This window comes from Xyrauchen texanus, chromosome 32 (assembly GCF_025860055.1).
Source record: "Xyrauchen texanus isolate HMW12.3.18 chromosome 32, RBS_HiC_50CHRs, whole genome shotgun sequence".
Taxonomy (NCBI): Eukaryota; Metazoa; Chordata; class Actinopteri; order Cypriniformes; family Catostomidae; genus Xyrauchen; species Xyrauchen texanus.
This window is the reverse complement of record NC_068307.1, coordinates 18,320,255-18,336,101: the sequence shown is the minus strand read 5'-3', so window position 1 is coordinate 18,336,101 and position 15,847 is coordinate 18,320,255. Positions and strand designations below refer to the sequence as shown.

At 39.3% G+C, this 15,847-nt stretch overlaps 1 protein-coding gene across 2 annotated transcripts; it reads left to right on the top strand.

Annotated features, from left to right (window-relative positions):
• Positions 1 to 1,891: 1,891 nt before the first annotated feature.
• On the top strand, positions 1,892 to 15,541 carry LOC127625950 (excitatory amino acid transporter 5-like). 2 transcript variants are annotated; one of them, XM_052101449.1, is made up of 11 exons: positions 1,892 to 2,235; positions 5,475 to 5,554; positions 5,662 to 5,877; positions 7,467 to 7,509; positions 7,648 to 7,855; positions 7,962 to 8,061; positions 13,287 to 13,520; positions 13,626 to 13,820; positions 14,063 to 14,197; positions 14,563 to 14,659; positions 14,830 to 15,540. In XM_052101449.1, the coding sequence occupies exons 1-11, from the start codon at positions 1,981 to 1,983 to the stop codon at positions 14,992 to 14,994; spliced, it is 1,728 nt and encodes a 575-aa protein (XP_051957409.1). In that variant the 5' UTR covers positions 1,892 to 1,980; the 3' UTR covers positions 14,995 to 15,540. The 2 variants fall into 2 exon arrangements, with proteins under 2 accessions (XP_051957409.1, XP_051957408.1); XM_052101448.1 differs by having other exon boundaries at positions 13,287 to 13,820; positions 14,830 to 15,541.
• The last annotated feature ends 306 nt before the right edge of the window (positions 15,542 to 15,847 follow it).

Here is a 15,847-nt window from a genome sequence, read left to right as displayed (position 1 = left end):
AACAGATGCATTGTCTTTTGTTATTTAGCTGATAAAGGCTGCAATTAATTTATTATCTATATATTCCATTTTAAGAGTGTAGTCCATCCTTTGACCAAGGTGATGCAGGCAGAGGTCATTATGGTGCACTAGTTCGACTGTAAGCTTGTGTCAAATTAAATTCCGGTGGAGTTTTAGTGAAGTATTCCATGTCTGACAGTTGGTGTATTGTGAATTGGTCAGTGCTCCTGCAAGGCCCAATCTTTATGTACTTTAATTAATCATATGGCCTTCTGTTGTTATTATGGTGATTAATAATACATTTTACAGTGAAAAGCAGATTTTTATGGTTACAGATGGTTGGTTTATATAATTAAATAATATAAATGGCAGTGGACTGTATACAGCACCATAATGACATCCTGTTATTTCTGAATCATGGTCACTGTATTTAAAAAAAATTTTTTTACGGTAAATGTCCTCCATAGATGAATTTCAGTGCATATGACAAACTTCCTATAAAAGAAGAAAAAAGAAAAACTTAAATGAGATTTGAGCACATTTGAGTACACAGGGAAATATTTTTTTGTGTGATAGGACAAAAAAGTGCACACAGAACATTACAGTGAGACACAGAATATAAAACAAGGTAAGAGTATAAATAGACAAAGAAATAATAGGACATATAACAGAATGGCGTATGTACATGTGCAAGTGCTAATGTATGTGCAAGGTAGGGGGTACAGTTATTGAATTAAATATGTGAATTGACATATGTACATGAGATATAATTTTACATTATTGCACTATGAGGGAGTCCTGTGACAGTTTAACTGTTCATGAGGTAAATAGCCTGAGGGTAAAAACTGTTCTTGTGCCTGGATTTCTAGGCGCTCAGTGCTCTGTAGCGCCAGCCAGAAGGCAACAGTTCAAAGACGGAGTGTGCAGGGTGTGTGGGTTCCAGAGTGATTCTACCTGCACGTTTCCTCACTCTGAAGACATACAGGTCTTGGAGAGTGTGCAGGGGGCACCAATAATACTCTCAGCAGTTCTGACTGTCCATTGTAGTTTTGGTTGAACCAAACCAGACAGTTATAGATGTACACAGGACAGACTCAGTGATGGCCGAGTAGAACTGTGTCAGCAGCTCTTGTGGCAGGTTGAACTTGTGAAGGAAATACAACCTCTGCTGAGCCTTTTTACAGTGGATGTCCCATTCTTTACTTTTTTTCTATGTGGGTGTCCCATTCAGGTTCTGAAATGACCTTAATGACTCCACTGCTGCCACAGTGCTGTTTAGAATGGTGAGATTGACAGTGGGGTCTTTTGCAGTGCTGTCATTCATGTGCAGGGAGAAGAGCAGTAGATAGAGAATGCATCCCTGAGGAGCACCTGTGCTAATAGTGAGGGTCCAGGATGTGAATTTACCCAGTCTCTCTGTCTTGTACTCTGTGATGCTTTTCAGGCCTTTCCACACAGGTGCAGGATCGTTGGCTGAAAACTGTTCAACTTTTCAGAGTAGCTTCTTTTAGCCACTCTAATTTCCTTTGTAAGTGTGTTCCTGGCCTGGTTGTACAATATTTTATCCCCACTTCTGTAAGCATCCTCTTTGGCATTAGTGGTAACAAGATCATGTTAAGGCATGTGCTGACTTTCCCTGTGGGTTTAGAGCCACAGATAATTTACCCTCCACACTATGGATCAGGTTCACATAGTACACAATGCCCTTTTGTCCCTTTGTACCTCTGCTGATGGTAGTAAATACGCATAAAACGGGGGTTATTGACATCCGTTTCCGTCATGCCAGAAATACAATAGTATGGCATCAGGCCACTGTCAACAGGGAAGTGTTAGATTTTATTACTGCGTCCTAATCCTCTTAGCCTCCTAATTCCTTTTGACCATGGTCTTGAGTTGCTCGATGAATGCATGATGGCTTAATACCTCGCTAGAAAAGGTTACCACCACTTTGGCTCCCTGCGTTACTCGCAGTGTCTCGCCATGGAGGAGCTACTGATACCCACAGATGCCGAGGAGGTGCCCCCCGAGCCTCCCCAATTCTTCTCTCCAGCAGGACCTGCTAAAACCCCACTGGAGAGAGTGAAGGACTGCATGAAGAGCACATTCTCGGTCAATGTCATGGAGTATGTGAAGGAGTACATCAGGCGAAATGGACTTCTGACTCTCTCAGTGCTGGCTGTGATCACAGGATGCATCCTGGGCTTCATGCTGAGGGGTCTGGCCCTCTCCACACAGGTATTTCACTCAGATTTGAATGAAGTAAATCATTATGAAAGTGTAAATGATAATGAACACAAGGCAGTAATATTCAAAAGGTATAAAAATGCAGTTTGGGTGATTACCATGGTAGGTACACCCTGTTTTGTGGACACATTTTATGAAGGGTATTATTCTTAGATTTAATCTCTGTCCACTGTGTGTTTTAAAGAACATGTGACCATTAACTGGCCCATTTTTTTCCAGCAAAGGGATCTTAGTTAAATCTGAACATATTGCCAAGATTGTTTTGGTCAAATAAACAACACCACATAGTCTCACTATCAAATTTGTTGCAACATCTCTCCAGCCTTTAACTATTTTCTCGCTTCAAGCCAATTCTATAATTTCATAGTGTGGTTTTTAGTAGGACAATTTGCTCAGTCCACATGTGCTTTTAAGGGGGCATTTTATTAACTATGGTTGGGTGATTTATGACCAGCAAACATTCATTTAAACACATTTTAGAGGGCACACATTGAATTCACTCATTGTGTTTCAGGATTTAATCAATCTTCACGACGTAACAAAATATGACATGGGAACAACATTGTTGACCTTTGATGTGATGGTTGGAGGCATGTAGGGGAGAATGATAGTGAAAACTTAAATGAGAACATTCTATGCTCAGTTGACTTAATCCCAGACAGAGAGCAGTTTGCCAAAGCAACTGGAGGTTGACGTGCGAGAGAAAGTCACACGGAGTGTGACGTTTGAGCCTTTTAATGTCAACAGTCAGGAGAAACATATGAGGAAAGTAGCTCAGAGGGGCTGTCTGGGAGATGAACTTGGACACTGAAAGCTATAAGCTCATGAACCCTACTTGGTCTAGTTTACCAAGTAACTTAATTACAATTTAAATAGTGCTGTCAGTCGATACAAATTGTATTTCTATATATATTTTTTCCTGTCAAAATGCACTTATTTTCTATTAAGAAAGAAAAAAAAAACAATATGTAACAATAATATTTTACTAACATTTTCCAAACAAAGCCTTCTACACTATAAAGATAGAAATGCACAAAAATATCACCAATTCAAGTTTTAGTACGAGGTTGACTAATTGAAAAAACATATAGGATGCATATTTATTGCAATAGGCATTAAATCTCATAAAATTTCATCCTCCACAAGGTTATTCAGCTGGTAAACTGTGGCTACCCGCTTTGCTGCAGCAATCGTGAGCTGCTTTCATGATTCGCGCCAGGGCGTCAACGCCAATAGCATTAAGAGGTGTTTTCCACATCATTTGATCACTGACATGGCTTTTGAGTGTTGCTGAGTTTGGAATGGCATACTAGCCATACTACTCATACTACTTCTGCCAAATATGTTTATGGCAGAAATAGGAAAAGTAGTATGGTAGTATGCAATTCCAAATTTAACCACGTGTTTCAGTGTAATGACTCTGGGCGGACACATCGTTCAAGGTTTCGACCTACTCCGACAAGTGTTTATGCTGGTTTATGCTTTATTAACGGCAAATGTGTTCTTAATCACAATTAAGAAAAATGAATGCATTCAGCTTTTAAAATGAATCACACAAATTAATGTGTTAACTTTGACAGCTCTAACTTTAAATGGTGAGAGGAAAAACATGAAAGAGAAAGGCTTCCAGTCAAAGGCTTCCAGTCATTATCACAAAATAGTGTCTGACACAAAAGGGTCTCGTATCATCCTGAAGAGGGATTATTTTGCAAGGAATGAACATTACTTACTCATTACATGTCAACCTAGAAAATGCATAAATATTTAGACATTAAATATTGATTTGAGGTTATTCTGGGAGTTGAAACAGACATCGGAGTGAAGATTTGCAGTGTTTCCCACAGGATTTTGTGAGACTGTGGTGGGTGGACCTCGGACCCTCTAGGTATGTCTTGAGGCATGCTCCCCCAGAAGAACATTTTGCACATTTTAAAGTTAAATGCATCAATCTGGTGCACTTTGAGAGCAATATTAAGAGGCTAGATCTATGGAAACTTTGTGCTCTTGTAAACAATGTTGTGATGACACGGCAAAAAAAGTCACACCCACAAAGCATAAACGTGACGTAGTTTAACGCAGTTCACAAATGGTCAAAACAAAAACTTTACTCAAGCATATATTTGAGCCACCAAAGAAATGAAGCAAAAGTGGTTACCTGTGTTGAACTTGCTCCTCAGATGATGAAAACAGTTACATTTTCAGAGCTACTTCCAATAACGTTAGCGTTTTATAATTGGTTCCAGTGCGTGAGCATGCGCACGTACAGCAGGGGGAGGTGGTGGGGGTGGCTGACTGACTGGGAGTGAGAGATGCTTTGCGGCAGCAATAGTGCAAAACACAACGTTAGAAATCTTTTATGTTATTATGAGAATCTCCCCAATTTTCAATGCGCTCAATTGAACCACAAATCCTCATGGTGGCTTAGTGACTCGCCTCAATCTGGGTGGTGGAGGACGAATCTCAGTTGCCTCTGTTACTGAGACCGTCAATCCACACATCAATTCACGTGGCTTGTTGAGCACATTAACGCGGAGACATAGCGCATGTGGAGGCTTCACGCCATCCACCGCGGCATCCACGCACAACTCACCACATGCCTCAACGAAAGCTAACCACATTATAGCAACCACGAGGAGGTTACCCCATGTAACTCTACGCTCCCTAGCAACTGGGCCAATTTTTTGGGGGTGCTTAGGAGACCTGGCTAGAGTCACTCAGCACACCCGCAAACTCCAGAGGCGGTAGTCAGCGTCTTTACTCGCTGAGCTACTTAGGCCCCCTTAAAAATATTTGTAATTACAGTCTAGGTAGTTAATGGGAAACGCTGATTTGTTGAAACTAGCACAGCTTTGTAGGAAGTCAGTGAACTGGGAAAACAGTCAAATATGGTTTAGGGTTGTTACACAAAAACATGTGAGTGCGGAATAACCAATTTAACTAATTTAAATCAAGTATCCCAGAGAGCCATTTAATTCAAAATAAATAATTTGCATACATATTGCAGTTATGAATAACACATATTATATCAACAAGAAATTAAAATAAAATACCTCTGACAGTGGTTGTAAAATGTTGTACCTTTTTAGCCTGTTACAGCATCCTTAACATTCATTCTTTTTGCTTATCTATAAACTGATAATAAAAAGTTATGTACTACTGTATGTGACATTTTGACATTTTATTAAAGTCTTTAAAACCTCTAAAATACAGATATTTGTTTTTCTAAACAGGCAAAAATCTATTTCTCCTTCCCTGGAGAGCTGCTTATGCGAATTCTTAAAATGCTGATTCTCCCTTTAATCACCTCCAGGTGACACTTTTACTCACTTTTTATATTTAATAAATTTACTATCAGACAAAAATATAATTTTTCATAAATAAAGACTCCTCATATCAGCTCTTACTGTCTACCTGTAGTTTGATGTCTGGACTGTCGTCTATGGAGTCAAAGGCCTGCTGCAGGATGGGAGTGCTGACGGTAACCTATTACCTTTGGACCACGTTCATTGCCGTAGTGGTTGGCATTATACTTGTTCTGATCATCAAACCTGGCTATGGAACAGACATGGAGAGCCATAGGCTGGGGGGTGGACAGGTCGTGACATCTGCAGATGCACTGCTAGATCTGGTCAGGTATGACTGTCGAGAATAGACTAAGAGAAACTCAGTTTAATATCAGGGTGACTGTGAGTTTGCCAAATAGGACATGTTCCTGGACTGACATCTTTTGTTGGTCCTGCAACATCATAGCTAAAACCAACATAGCCCTAACTCCAACCCTATCAACATAGCCTGAACCCTAACCCAAACCAATCTTAACCCTTACCATTAAATACCCCTAAAATCAACTATAAATGATTGGTTGAGATTAATGTTGTTGTCGACAAGTAGGCCAAATTGTTGGATCAACATCCTTGTTAGTCCTGGATCAATATTCCCATCAACTAAAGGGGCTTTTCCACTGCACGGTACAACTCAACTCGGCGCTTTTTGGGGGTTTTCCACTGTGTATAGTACCTAGTACCTGATACTTTTTTTAGTACCACCTTGGTCGAGGTTCCAAACGAGTCAAGCAGATACTAAATGTAACGCAATATCTCTCTCAGGAAGTGTCTCAGCTGTTGGCCGTACACGGCTACCACAGGACCTACCAAACAGTGTAAGGAATAGTTAAAAAAAGCTTAAAAGTGACTACAGAACCATCAAGGAAAAGTGGAAGTGGTTCGACCAATTGGATGCTATCTAAACCGGCGAGCAATGGGAGGGAGAGTGCCCTGGACTCAGCCATGATGGAGGATGGTACATTTTGTTACGTTAACTCTGTCTCTGCTTGAAAGCTTCACTTTATTTCATTGAACAGCTACTGGAAGCTTGCTTCTAAAACAACCAGGCCAATTTAACTGCTACACTTTAAAAACACTATGCAACAACTGCTTTATGCAGCACAATGAGCTAGTTGCTAACAGCTAGCGGTCGTGTTATTGTTTTGGTTAGTTTGTGTCACGTTTAAGATGATGTCGCGGCGCAACTATGATGACCAGCCTATAATCCCACCCATGTTGAGATGGCACTAAACTGCAGTGGAAAAGTTCCATAAGTCAGGGTTTGGTTTAGGGTTTGCTTTGGGCTGGAACTAGGGGCTTGAACAACATTATAATCAACCAATCATTGCTCGTTGATTTTAGGGGTAGTTAATTGTAAGGGTTAGAATAGGTTTTGGTAAGGGTTAGGGTTATGTTGTTAAGGTTAAGGCTATGTTGCATTTCAGTTACATTATTGCAAGACCAACAAAAGATGTCAGTCCAGGAACAAGTCCAACTTGGCAAACTCACTGTCACCTTTATATCAGCCTTTCCAGCTACAGAAAAGATGGAAGGGTTTTGGGGTAAAATTCACCTCATTCTGATAAGCTAGGGAGCCCAACATAATCCATCCCCTCCATTTATTAATTTTCCAAAAAATTATCGAAAACATGTCTACGAGACACCCTGTGTCTGCCATTCGAAAGAGCTGGCCATGTCTGGGGAGTTTAGGCCATTACAGTGCAATCCTATTAAAGCAGAGGGATGATTAAGATATTTTTAGTAATCCATGGGCTATGTTTTCAGTGGTTGGGTCCACAGCATGTATGACAGGGGATAGATGGATTGTGTTTTACAGTATATTGTGCTTCAAACGCTTAAGACACATGGCCATTTATTCCGTGTTATTTCTATTCACAGAAATATGATCCCCTCCAATCTCATTGAAGCCACATTTCAGCAGGTGAGTGAATCGACACTTTAACATATACAGTACATCCTTATCTGATGAGTGATCTTAAAATGTCAAACAATTAAAACAATGATCATCTCCTCTCATCTCCTTTACTGACATTTTTGTATTTTTATCATCTCTTTTCAGTATAAGACAGACCTTATTCCCATTTTAAAAACTCCAGTGATCACGGGACGCCCAAACTTTGTGTACCTGATGCCTGATGAAGACAATCCAAAGGGTCGAACTGTGCTTTTGGAGCTCACGCCACCTCCAGATATCGAGTATAAGACTCGTCCGGGTAGCAGCCAACAGATGAACGTACTTGGCATTGTTATTTTCTCAGCAACGATGGGTAAAATATCTAATCACTCCAACCTCCATTAAGTGGAGCTAATGAAGGATTTTCATAGAGTAAAATGACACAATAAAAAAAATGATACATGCAATTTCTTCTTTAGGTCTCTTACTTGGTAAAATGGGTGAACGGGGGGCTCCCCTAGTAAATGTTTGCCAGTGCATCAATGAGTGTGTGATGAAGATCATTAATGCAGCTGTATGGTAAGAGACATAGCTCTGGTATGAACTCATTTAACAATAAACTACGCAGTCTGTGATGTTTTATTAAGTCCTTTGAAAATTAGATCAGTCAGAACTATAATCTTTAAATAATACATTTGGGGTTTTAAAGGATCATAGAACCAATTCCACACAAAAAAAATCTAAAAGTAATTATTGAAATTAAGGTCAAAGTCATTGAGAAGCCTGAGGGCTCAGATAGCATTAACTTCAGGATCTGAGGGAATGTTTGTTGTATGCAGATGGTACGTGAGACACGGCTAACACCATGGAGGTGTGTTAAAGCTATGCTGTCATGCAGCACATGCAAGGATTATGGATCACCTGCACTTAAGAGCTCTCACACGCTTTTCCACGCTGCTGGGTAGAGTAGGGAATTTCTCTATTTGGTTTCTTAAAATCATTGATCAAGGCTTTTATCAGTCAAGATGAAATCAAATTTGACCTTATTTACTTACTTAATACACATGCATTGCCTTATTGTACATTCATCAGCACACACTATTTTAAACAAACAAAATAAAATACAACTGTAAAACTGTACATAAAACTGTAATACTTGCTCCACATCAAACTTAACTTTTTGAACGACATCTTCAAGCCCTCTTGTTTTTCAACCCCATCCCTTGAACCACCTGTCTTTTACAGACCAATTACACAATCCATCCCTGATGTATAAAATCAAGTCCCTCTCTGCATTTATCTTCCATTGAAATTCCAACCATGTGACGTGCACAGAACGGGGGCAGCAGGGGCACAAGGGGCTGCAAGTCTGAAGGTGCCCTTCTTTTTAGAAATGTAATAATTACATTTAATTTTCAAATAAAACAACATTCAAATCTCTTAATAATCTCACAATAACAGTAATAATGTGTTATAATGAGGTTTCGTGGTAAATCGTGGGCGTATTAAAGGGAAATAAGCATAGATGTCTTTAACAGCTCGTGCTACAGCTGATCGGGGCGGTTTCCAATCGCAAGTATATACAGTGGGTACGGAAAGTATTCAGACCCCCTTAAATTTTTCACTCTTTGTTATATTGCAGCCATTTGCTAAAATCATTTAAGATCATTTTTTTCCTCATTATTGTACACACAGCACCCCATATTGACAGAAAAACACAGAATTGTTGACATTTTTGCACATTTATTAAAAAAGAAAAACTGAAATATCACATGGTCCTAAGTATTCAGACCCTTTGCTGTGACACTCATATATTTAACTCAGGTGCTGTCCATTTCTTCTGATCATCCTTGAGATGGTTCTACACCTTCAATTGAGTCCAGCTGTGTTTGATTATACTGACTGGACTTGATTAGGAAAGCCACACACCTGTCTATATAAGACCTTACTGCTCACAGTGCATGTCAGAGCAAATGAGAATCATGAGGTCAAAGGAACTGCCTGAAGAGCTCAGAGACAGAATTGTGGCAAGGCACAGATCTGGCCAAGGTTACAAAAAAAATTCTGCTGCCCTTAAGGTTCATAAGAGCACAGTGGCCTCCATAATCCTTAAATGGAAGACGTTTGGGATGACCAGAACCCTTCCTAGAGCTGGCCGTCCGGCCAAACTGAGCTATCGGGGGAGAAGGGCCTTGGTGAGAGAGGTAAAGAAGAACCCAAAGATCACTGTGGCTGAGCTCCAGAGATGCAGTCGGGAGATGGGAGTAAGTTGTAGTAAGTCAACCATCACTACAGCCATCCACCAGTCGGGGCTTTATGGCAGAGTGGCCCGACGGAAGCCTCTCCTCAGTACAAGACACATGAAAGCCTGCATGGAGTTTGCTAAAAAACACCTGAAGGACTCCAAGATGGTGATAAATAAGATTCTCTGGTCTGATGAGACCAAGATAGAACTTTTTGGCCTTAATTCTAAGCGGTATGTGTGGAGTAAACCAGGCACTGCTCATCACCTGTCCAATACAGTCTCAACAGTGAAGCATGGTGGTGGCAGCATCATGCTGTGGGGGTGTTTTTTCAGCTGCAGGGACAGGACGACTGGTTGCAATCGAGGGAAAGATGAATGCGGCCAAGTACAGGGATATCCTGGACGAAAACCTTCTCCAGAGTGCTCTGGACCTCAGACTGGGCCGAAGGTTCACCTTCCAACAAGACAATGACCCTAAGCACACCGCTAAAATAACGAAGGAGTGGCTCCACAACAACTCCGTGACTGTTCTTGAATGGCCCAGCCAGAGCCCTGACTTAAACCCAATTGAGCATCTCTGGAGAGACCTGAAAATGGCTGTCCACCAACGTTTACCATCCAACCTGACAGAACTGGAGAGGGTCTGCAAGGAGGAATGGCAGAGGATACCCAAATCCAGATGTGAAAAACTTGTTGCATCTTTCCCAAAAAGACTCATGGCTGTATTAGATCAAACGGGTGCTTCTACTAAATACTGAACAAAGGGTCTGAATACTTAAGACCATGTGATATTTCAGTTTTTCTTTTTTAATAAATGTGCAAAAATGTCAACAATTCTGTGTTTTTCTGTCAATATGGGGTGCTGTGTGTACAATAATGAGGGAAAAAAATGAACTTAAATGATTTTTGCAAATGGCTGCAATATAACAAAGAGTGAAAAATGTAAGGGGGTCTGAATACTTTCCATACCCACTGTATATACATTATTATTTAAGCACAAGCATACAGTAATTTCGTCATTTATTTTCAACAAAAAAGGCAACATGTAAAATAAATAATATAGCCTACATTTCAACATGTTCACATACAATAATTTAAAAAATACTTTAGAATCCAGAAATCACATTGCTAGCATTGCTTTTGTTTATTTATGAAAAATATAGTTAGCATTTTGGCTGTGTACACACAGAACGACGCCACACCAACGCAGAACTATAAATGCAAACCAACATAGGTCAGATAAAATGTCCACTCTATAAATTGTGTTGTAATTTCGTCAACAGATTATTAATTGATTGCTACCACATTTCTGACATCACATGGCACACCTGCAGTGTAGACAGCTTTATTCATTTTAAAGGGAGCAGTGGCATCGTTTTCAGTGATAGAAATATAATACGTCTTTTATAGAATACTGCCATTAACTGAAGGAGCTTTCTGATTCAGCCAAAGCCAGTTTGTTTTTTGTTTAAACTAATAGACTAATCACTTTCAGAAAAATACCATGGTATTACTATTTTTGGACATGTGGGCTACCCATTCAAAACAATGGTGAGAGGTCAGAATGGAAGCAGCAGAGATAAAATTATAAAGTGAGGGTGCAGAAAAGTGAAAAGAGTTATGAGACAAGAAAATGATTAGAGCCATATTAAAAAAAAAAAAAAAAAAAGACACTGTGTCATTACCATGGTAATACCATGGTACTGAATGACTATATTTATATTTCATGTTACTGCCGAGATACTTAAAAAAAATACCATGGTTTTAAAAACATGGGATTATCAAAGATCATGCCTGAAAAAATAAAGTGTAAAATATGGTGCCTTTTGATAAGAATATAACAGATGGCTATTATATGTCAAAAAGGAAATAATGGAAAAAAATTGTATTTATAAAACAAGAAAAATGCTTAAGTACACAAAAAGCAAAGATTGAGTTAAGTGCTACTCTTTAAAAAAAAAAAAAAAAAAAAGTACATTAAAAATCAGTGCCCTTGGTAGCTCAGCAAGTAAAGACACTGACTACCACACCTGGAGTTGAAAGTTTGAATCCAGGCTTCCTAAGCAACCAATTGGCCCGGTTGCTAGGGTGGGTAGAGTCACGTTGGGTTAACCTCCTCGTGGTCGCTATAATGTGGTTCTCGCTCTCGGTGGGACATGTGGTGAGTTGGATGATAGTGAGTTGTGCGTGGATGATCTGCGGAGAATAGCGTGAAGCCTCTACATGCGCTAGGTCTCCGCGGTAATGCGCTCAACAAGCCGTGATAAGATGTGCGGATTGACGGTGTCAGACGCGGAGGCAACTGAGATTCATCCTCCGCCATCCGGATTGAGGCGAGTCACTACGCCACCATAAGGACTTCACTGCCCTTTTTTTTTATCATTTCGCCCCTGTCCCAGCTGAGGTCTGTGTACGCCACTGATCCTATTTTTTGCTCAGAAATACGTCACATTACTGAGATAAAATGGGTTGCGAACGCCGTTTCATGTTGACTTTAAGGCTTATTGTGCTTTGTATATTTAAAGGGATAGTTCACCCAAAAAGAAACATTCTCCCCAATTTACTCACTTTTATGCCATCCCAGATGTGTGACTTTCTTCTGCTGAACACAAACATAGGTTTTTAGAAGAATATTTCAGCTCTGTTGGTCCATACAATGCAAGTGAATGGTGACCAAACCTTTCAAGCTCCAAAAATCACATACATGTAGCATAAAAGTAATCCATATAAATCCAGTTGTTTAATATATGTCTTCAGAAGCTAATGAATAGTTAATAGCTAATCTCCACTTTCAGTGAATGTGGAGATGTAATATTTTAATTTAAATATTGATCTATTTCTCACCCATTCATATTGTATCGCTTCTGAAGATATGGATTTAACCACTGAGTCATATAGATTACTTTTATGCTGCCATTATGTGATTTTTAGAGCTTGAAAGGTCTGGTTACCATTCACTTGCATTGTATGGACCTGCAGAGCTGAAATATTTTTCTAAAAATCTTTGTTTGTGTTCTGTGGAAGAAAGAAAGTCATACAAAACTGGGTTGAGTAAATGATGAGAATTTTCATTTTTGGATGAGCCTTCCCTTTAAGTATATACTTAGGCTATATAATATGTATACAGAGGTGCAAAATGATATATGCTATGTATGCAAAGCATAGGGGTGCCACACAATTTATTGGGGTGCCATAAAAAGGGGGATGCAAACAGGTGCTAAGGGAGTGAGCTAAAAGAAAGTGCACCACATACCATAAATCAGTTAAAAATAATTGTATCTGATCAAGTATGGTTAAAATCAAATCAAAATCTATCTACAAAATGAATGGGATTTTTACTTCCAGAACTGTTGCACTCTATTTCTCATGACCATGTACTGCAATACAGGCAAATAAATGTGGACAAGTCTTCAGTTAAGATTGCTGAAGATATTGCATATTACCATATCAAGATGACTGGCCTTTGAAGAAGCTCTTTCTCAAAAAGAAAAAAGCATATGACTAATTTCTTCACCTTCCATACAAACTCTTAAATGACCAATCTCTGCCTATACTGCAGGTATTTTCCTTTTGGGATTATCTTTCTTGTGGCCGGGAAAATCCTGGACATGAGTGATCCGTCCACACTTGGGAAGAAGCTGGGCTGGTACGGGATAACGGTCCTGGCTGGCTTGTTTGTGCATGGCCTCATTTTGCTCCCCTTCTTTTATTTCATTCTGACACGTAAAAATCCTTTCACATACATCAGAGGGCTTCTGCAAGCCATGGTCATTGCCCTGGCCACATCGTCCAGGTATGAGCAGCTTCTCATTAAACTCCACAAATTTAATAAAAGTAATACATGCATTGAGTACATGATCTCTAAGTGTGAGTTGGAACTACTTGTCCAATGTCACAGTTCAGCAACACTGCCCATTACAATGAAATGTTTGCTGGAGAACTGCCATGTGGACAGGCAGATTGCCCGGTTTGTGCTGCCAGTTGGAGCCACCATTAACATGGATGGAACAGCCCTTTATGAAGCAGTGGCTGCTATTTTTATCGCCCAGGTTAATGAGTATGAGCTGGATCTTGGACAGTTGGTCACCATCAGGTATTTATGCCAAGTCTACCTGTTTTAATGATTAATTGAAACTAGATAAGCTGATACATTCTAATACAGACAGTGATATAGGTAATCTAAAGAAAATCTAAATATTCAGTTGATTGTAATAGTCACAGAAATCTACATTTAAAGATTCATGATCCCTGACATTAGCAGCTCCATCTGACCTGATCAGTTATGAGAAATAAAGGATGATCATATACTAATGTTAATATTTTGGTTTCCTCCAGTATAACAGCAACCGCTGCCAGCATAGGTGCTGCAGGAATCCCTCAGGCAGGTCTTGTAACCATGGTGATAGTATTGACATCTGTAGGACTGCCACCAGATGACATCACACTGATTGTGGCCATTGATTGGATTCTGTAAGTTTGAAATGACTGCCACATATCTGCCGTAAAATAAAATCACATTTACAGTTTATGATAATCTCTAATCACTGCCATGATGGAATACTGTGTTCAAATAATTTATTGAATCTTGATAAAATATAATAAGTAGTGAATTAAAATTCTGGACTTCATACAAGTTGACAGTTATTATCAGAAAATATTTACCACGATTACCACAGAAAAAAAATCAACTTCTATTTCCATTTGTACAAAACTATTTTCTCTGGTAATTGACAGTAGGCAACAGATGCTAGCAGTAGAGGTTGTATATAACCATCCTGTAATACACAAAGCATGAGGCAAAACATTTTTAATCTTTCACCATTTCTGTTTTAAAGAGATCGGTTTAGAACAATGATCAACGTACTAGGAGATGCTCTGGCAGCTGGAATCATTGGCCACTTGTGTCGAAAAGAGTTCCCACCTGACAGTGAAGTGAGTTAACCTCAATATCTTTATTTACATACAAATGCTATATGCGTCAATGTCTTTTTGAAGCTCATGTTTGATTGTCTTGCAGATGTACATAAACAACGGATTAACCTGTAATCTTAAAATACCACACAATTATAAATGCTACATGTATGTGACTTTCCTTTCTCTAGACCAAAGTGAATGGAGCTTCACAGGCTACTCAGACTGCTCGTAAAATGGAGAATGTGCCTTTAACTGAAGTACCACTGTTGGCCAGCAAAGACTGCATATTCGAGGTGGTTGGGGACACGGTTTTTGAACGACCCACAGTCTACTACAATATATGTCAAGTCTGAGTCATCAGACAGTGGCCTTAAAGATTTCCAAGCCATTCTTTTGGAGCTACATTTCTACTATTGTGCCATTAAGCACTGAATGAACAATTTGGTTGATCAATCGTCAGGCTTTTGATTATATTGACTAATATTGGCTGTTTTGTACAGCTGATTACATTTATTATTTTCCCTCTACAAGGGACATACTTCTATCTACAAGGATAGGCCCAACCTCTGATTTATGCCCACTTGTGTAGCCTCTTCTTTTGGAAGTCCACAAGTGAATGCATGCCGGCATGCATTTACGAATTTTGTTATTCGGTGATTGTACAGACTGTCAAAACACAAACCGTGATTACATCACTTGAACGGAACAGTAACTTAAAGTGGGAGGGAAATGTTTACTGAGAGACAGCTGAAAATGCACATATAAAAGCCAATTATCTACAGTTGTGTGCAATAAAAAGGGTGAATGATTTGTAAATATTTTTTTTGTTTTGTTTACATATTAATGATTGCTCTTCTGTGTAATGAACTTCTAATACATGTTTGTAATAAAACAATCATTATTGAGAAACAAATTACTTAGAGGCTGAGAGTATGTAAGGACAGATGGTTACTGTGTCAACATCGGATTTGGTTTCAGGGAATACAAGCAAACAAGCGGAGTTTAAGCCTAATTAGTCAGATGCGTGCCTTAGTAAAAAGCTCATGATGATCATCCCAAAGAACATAAATGACAAATTAGCCATTTAGAGGTTATAACCACTGAAATATGCAGTGATTCAGCTCTCAAGAGTTGCAGCCTTGAACACTAAAAAGGAAAGCAGCTCTGAAAATACTAAACCAGTACACTTGAAATAAACAACACATT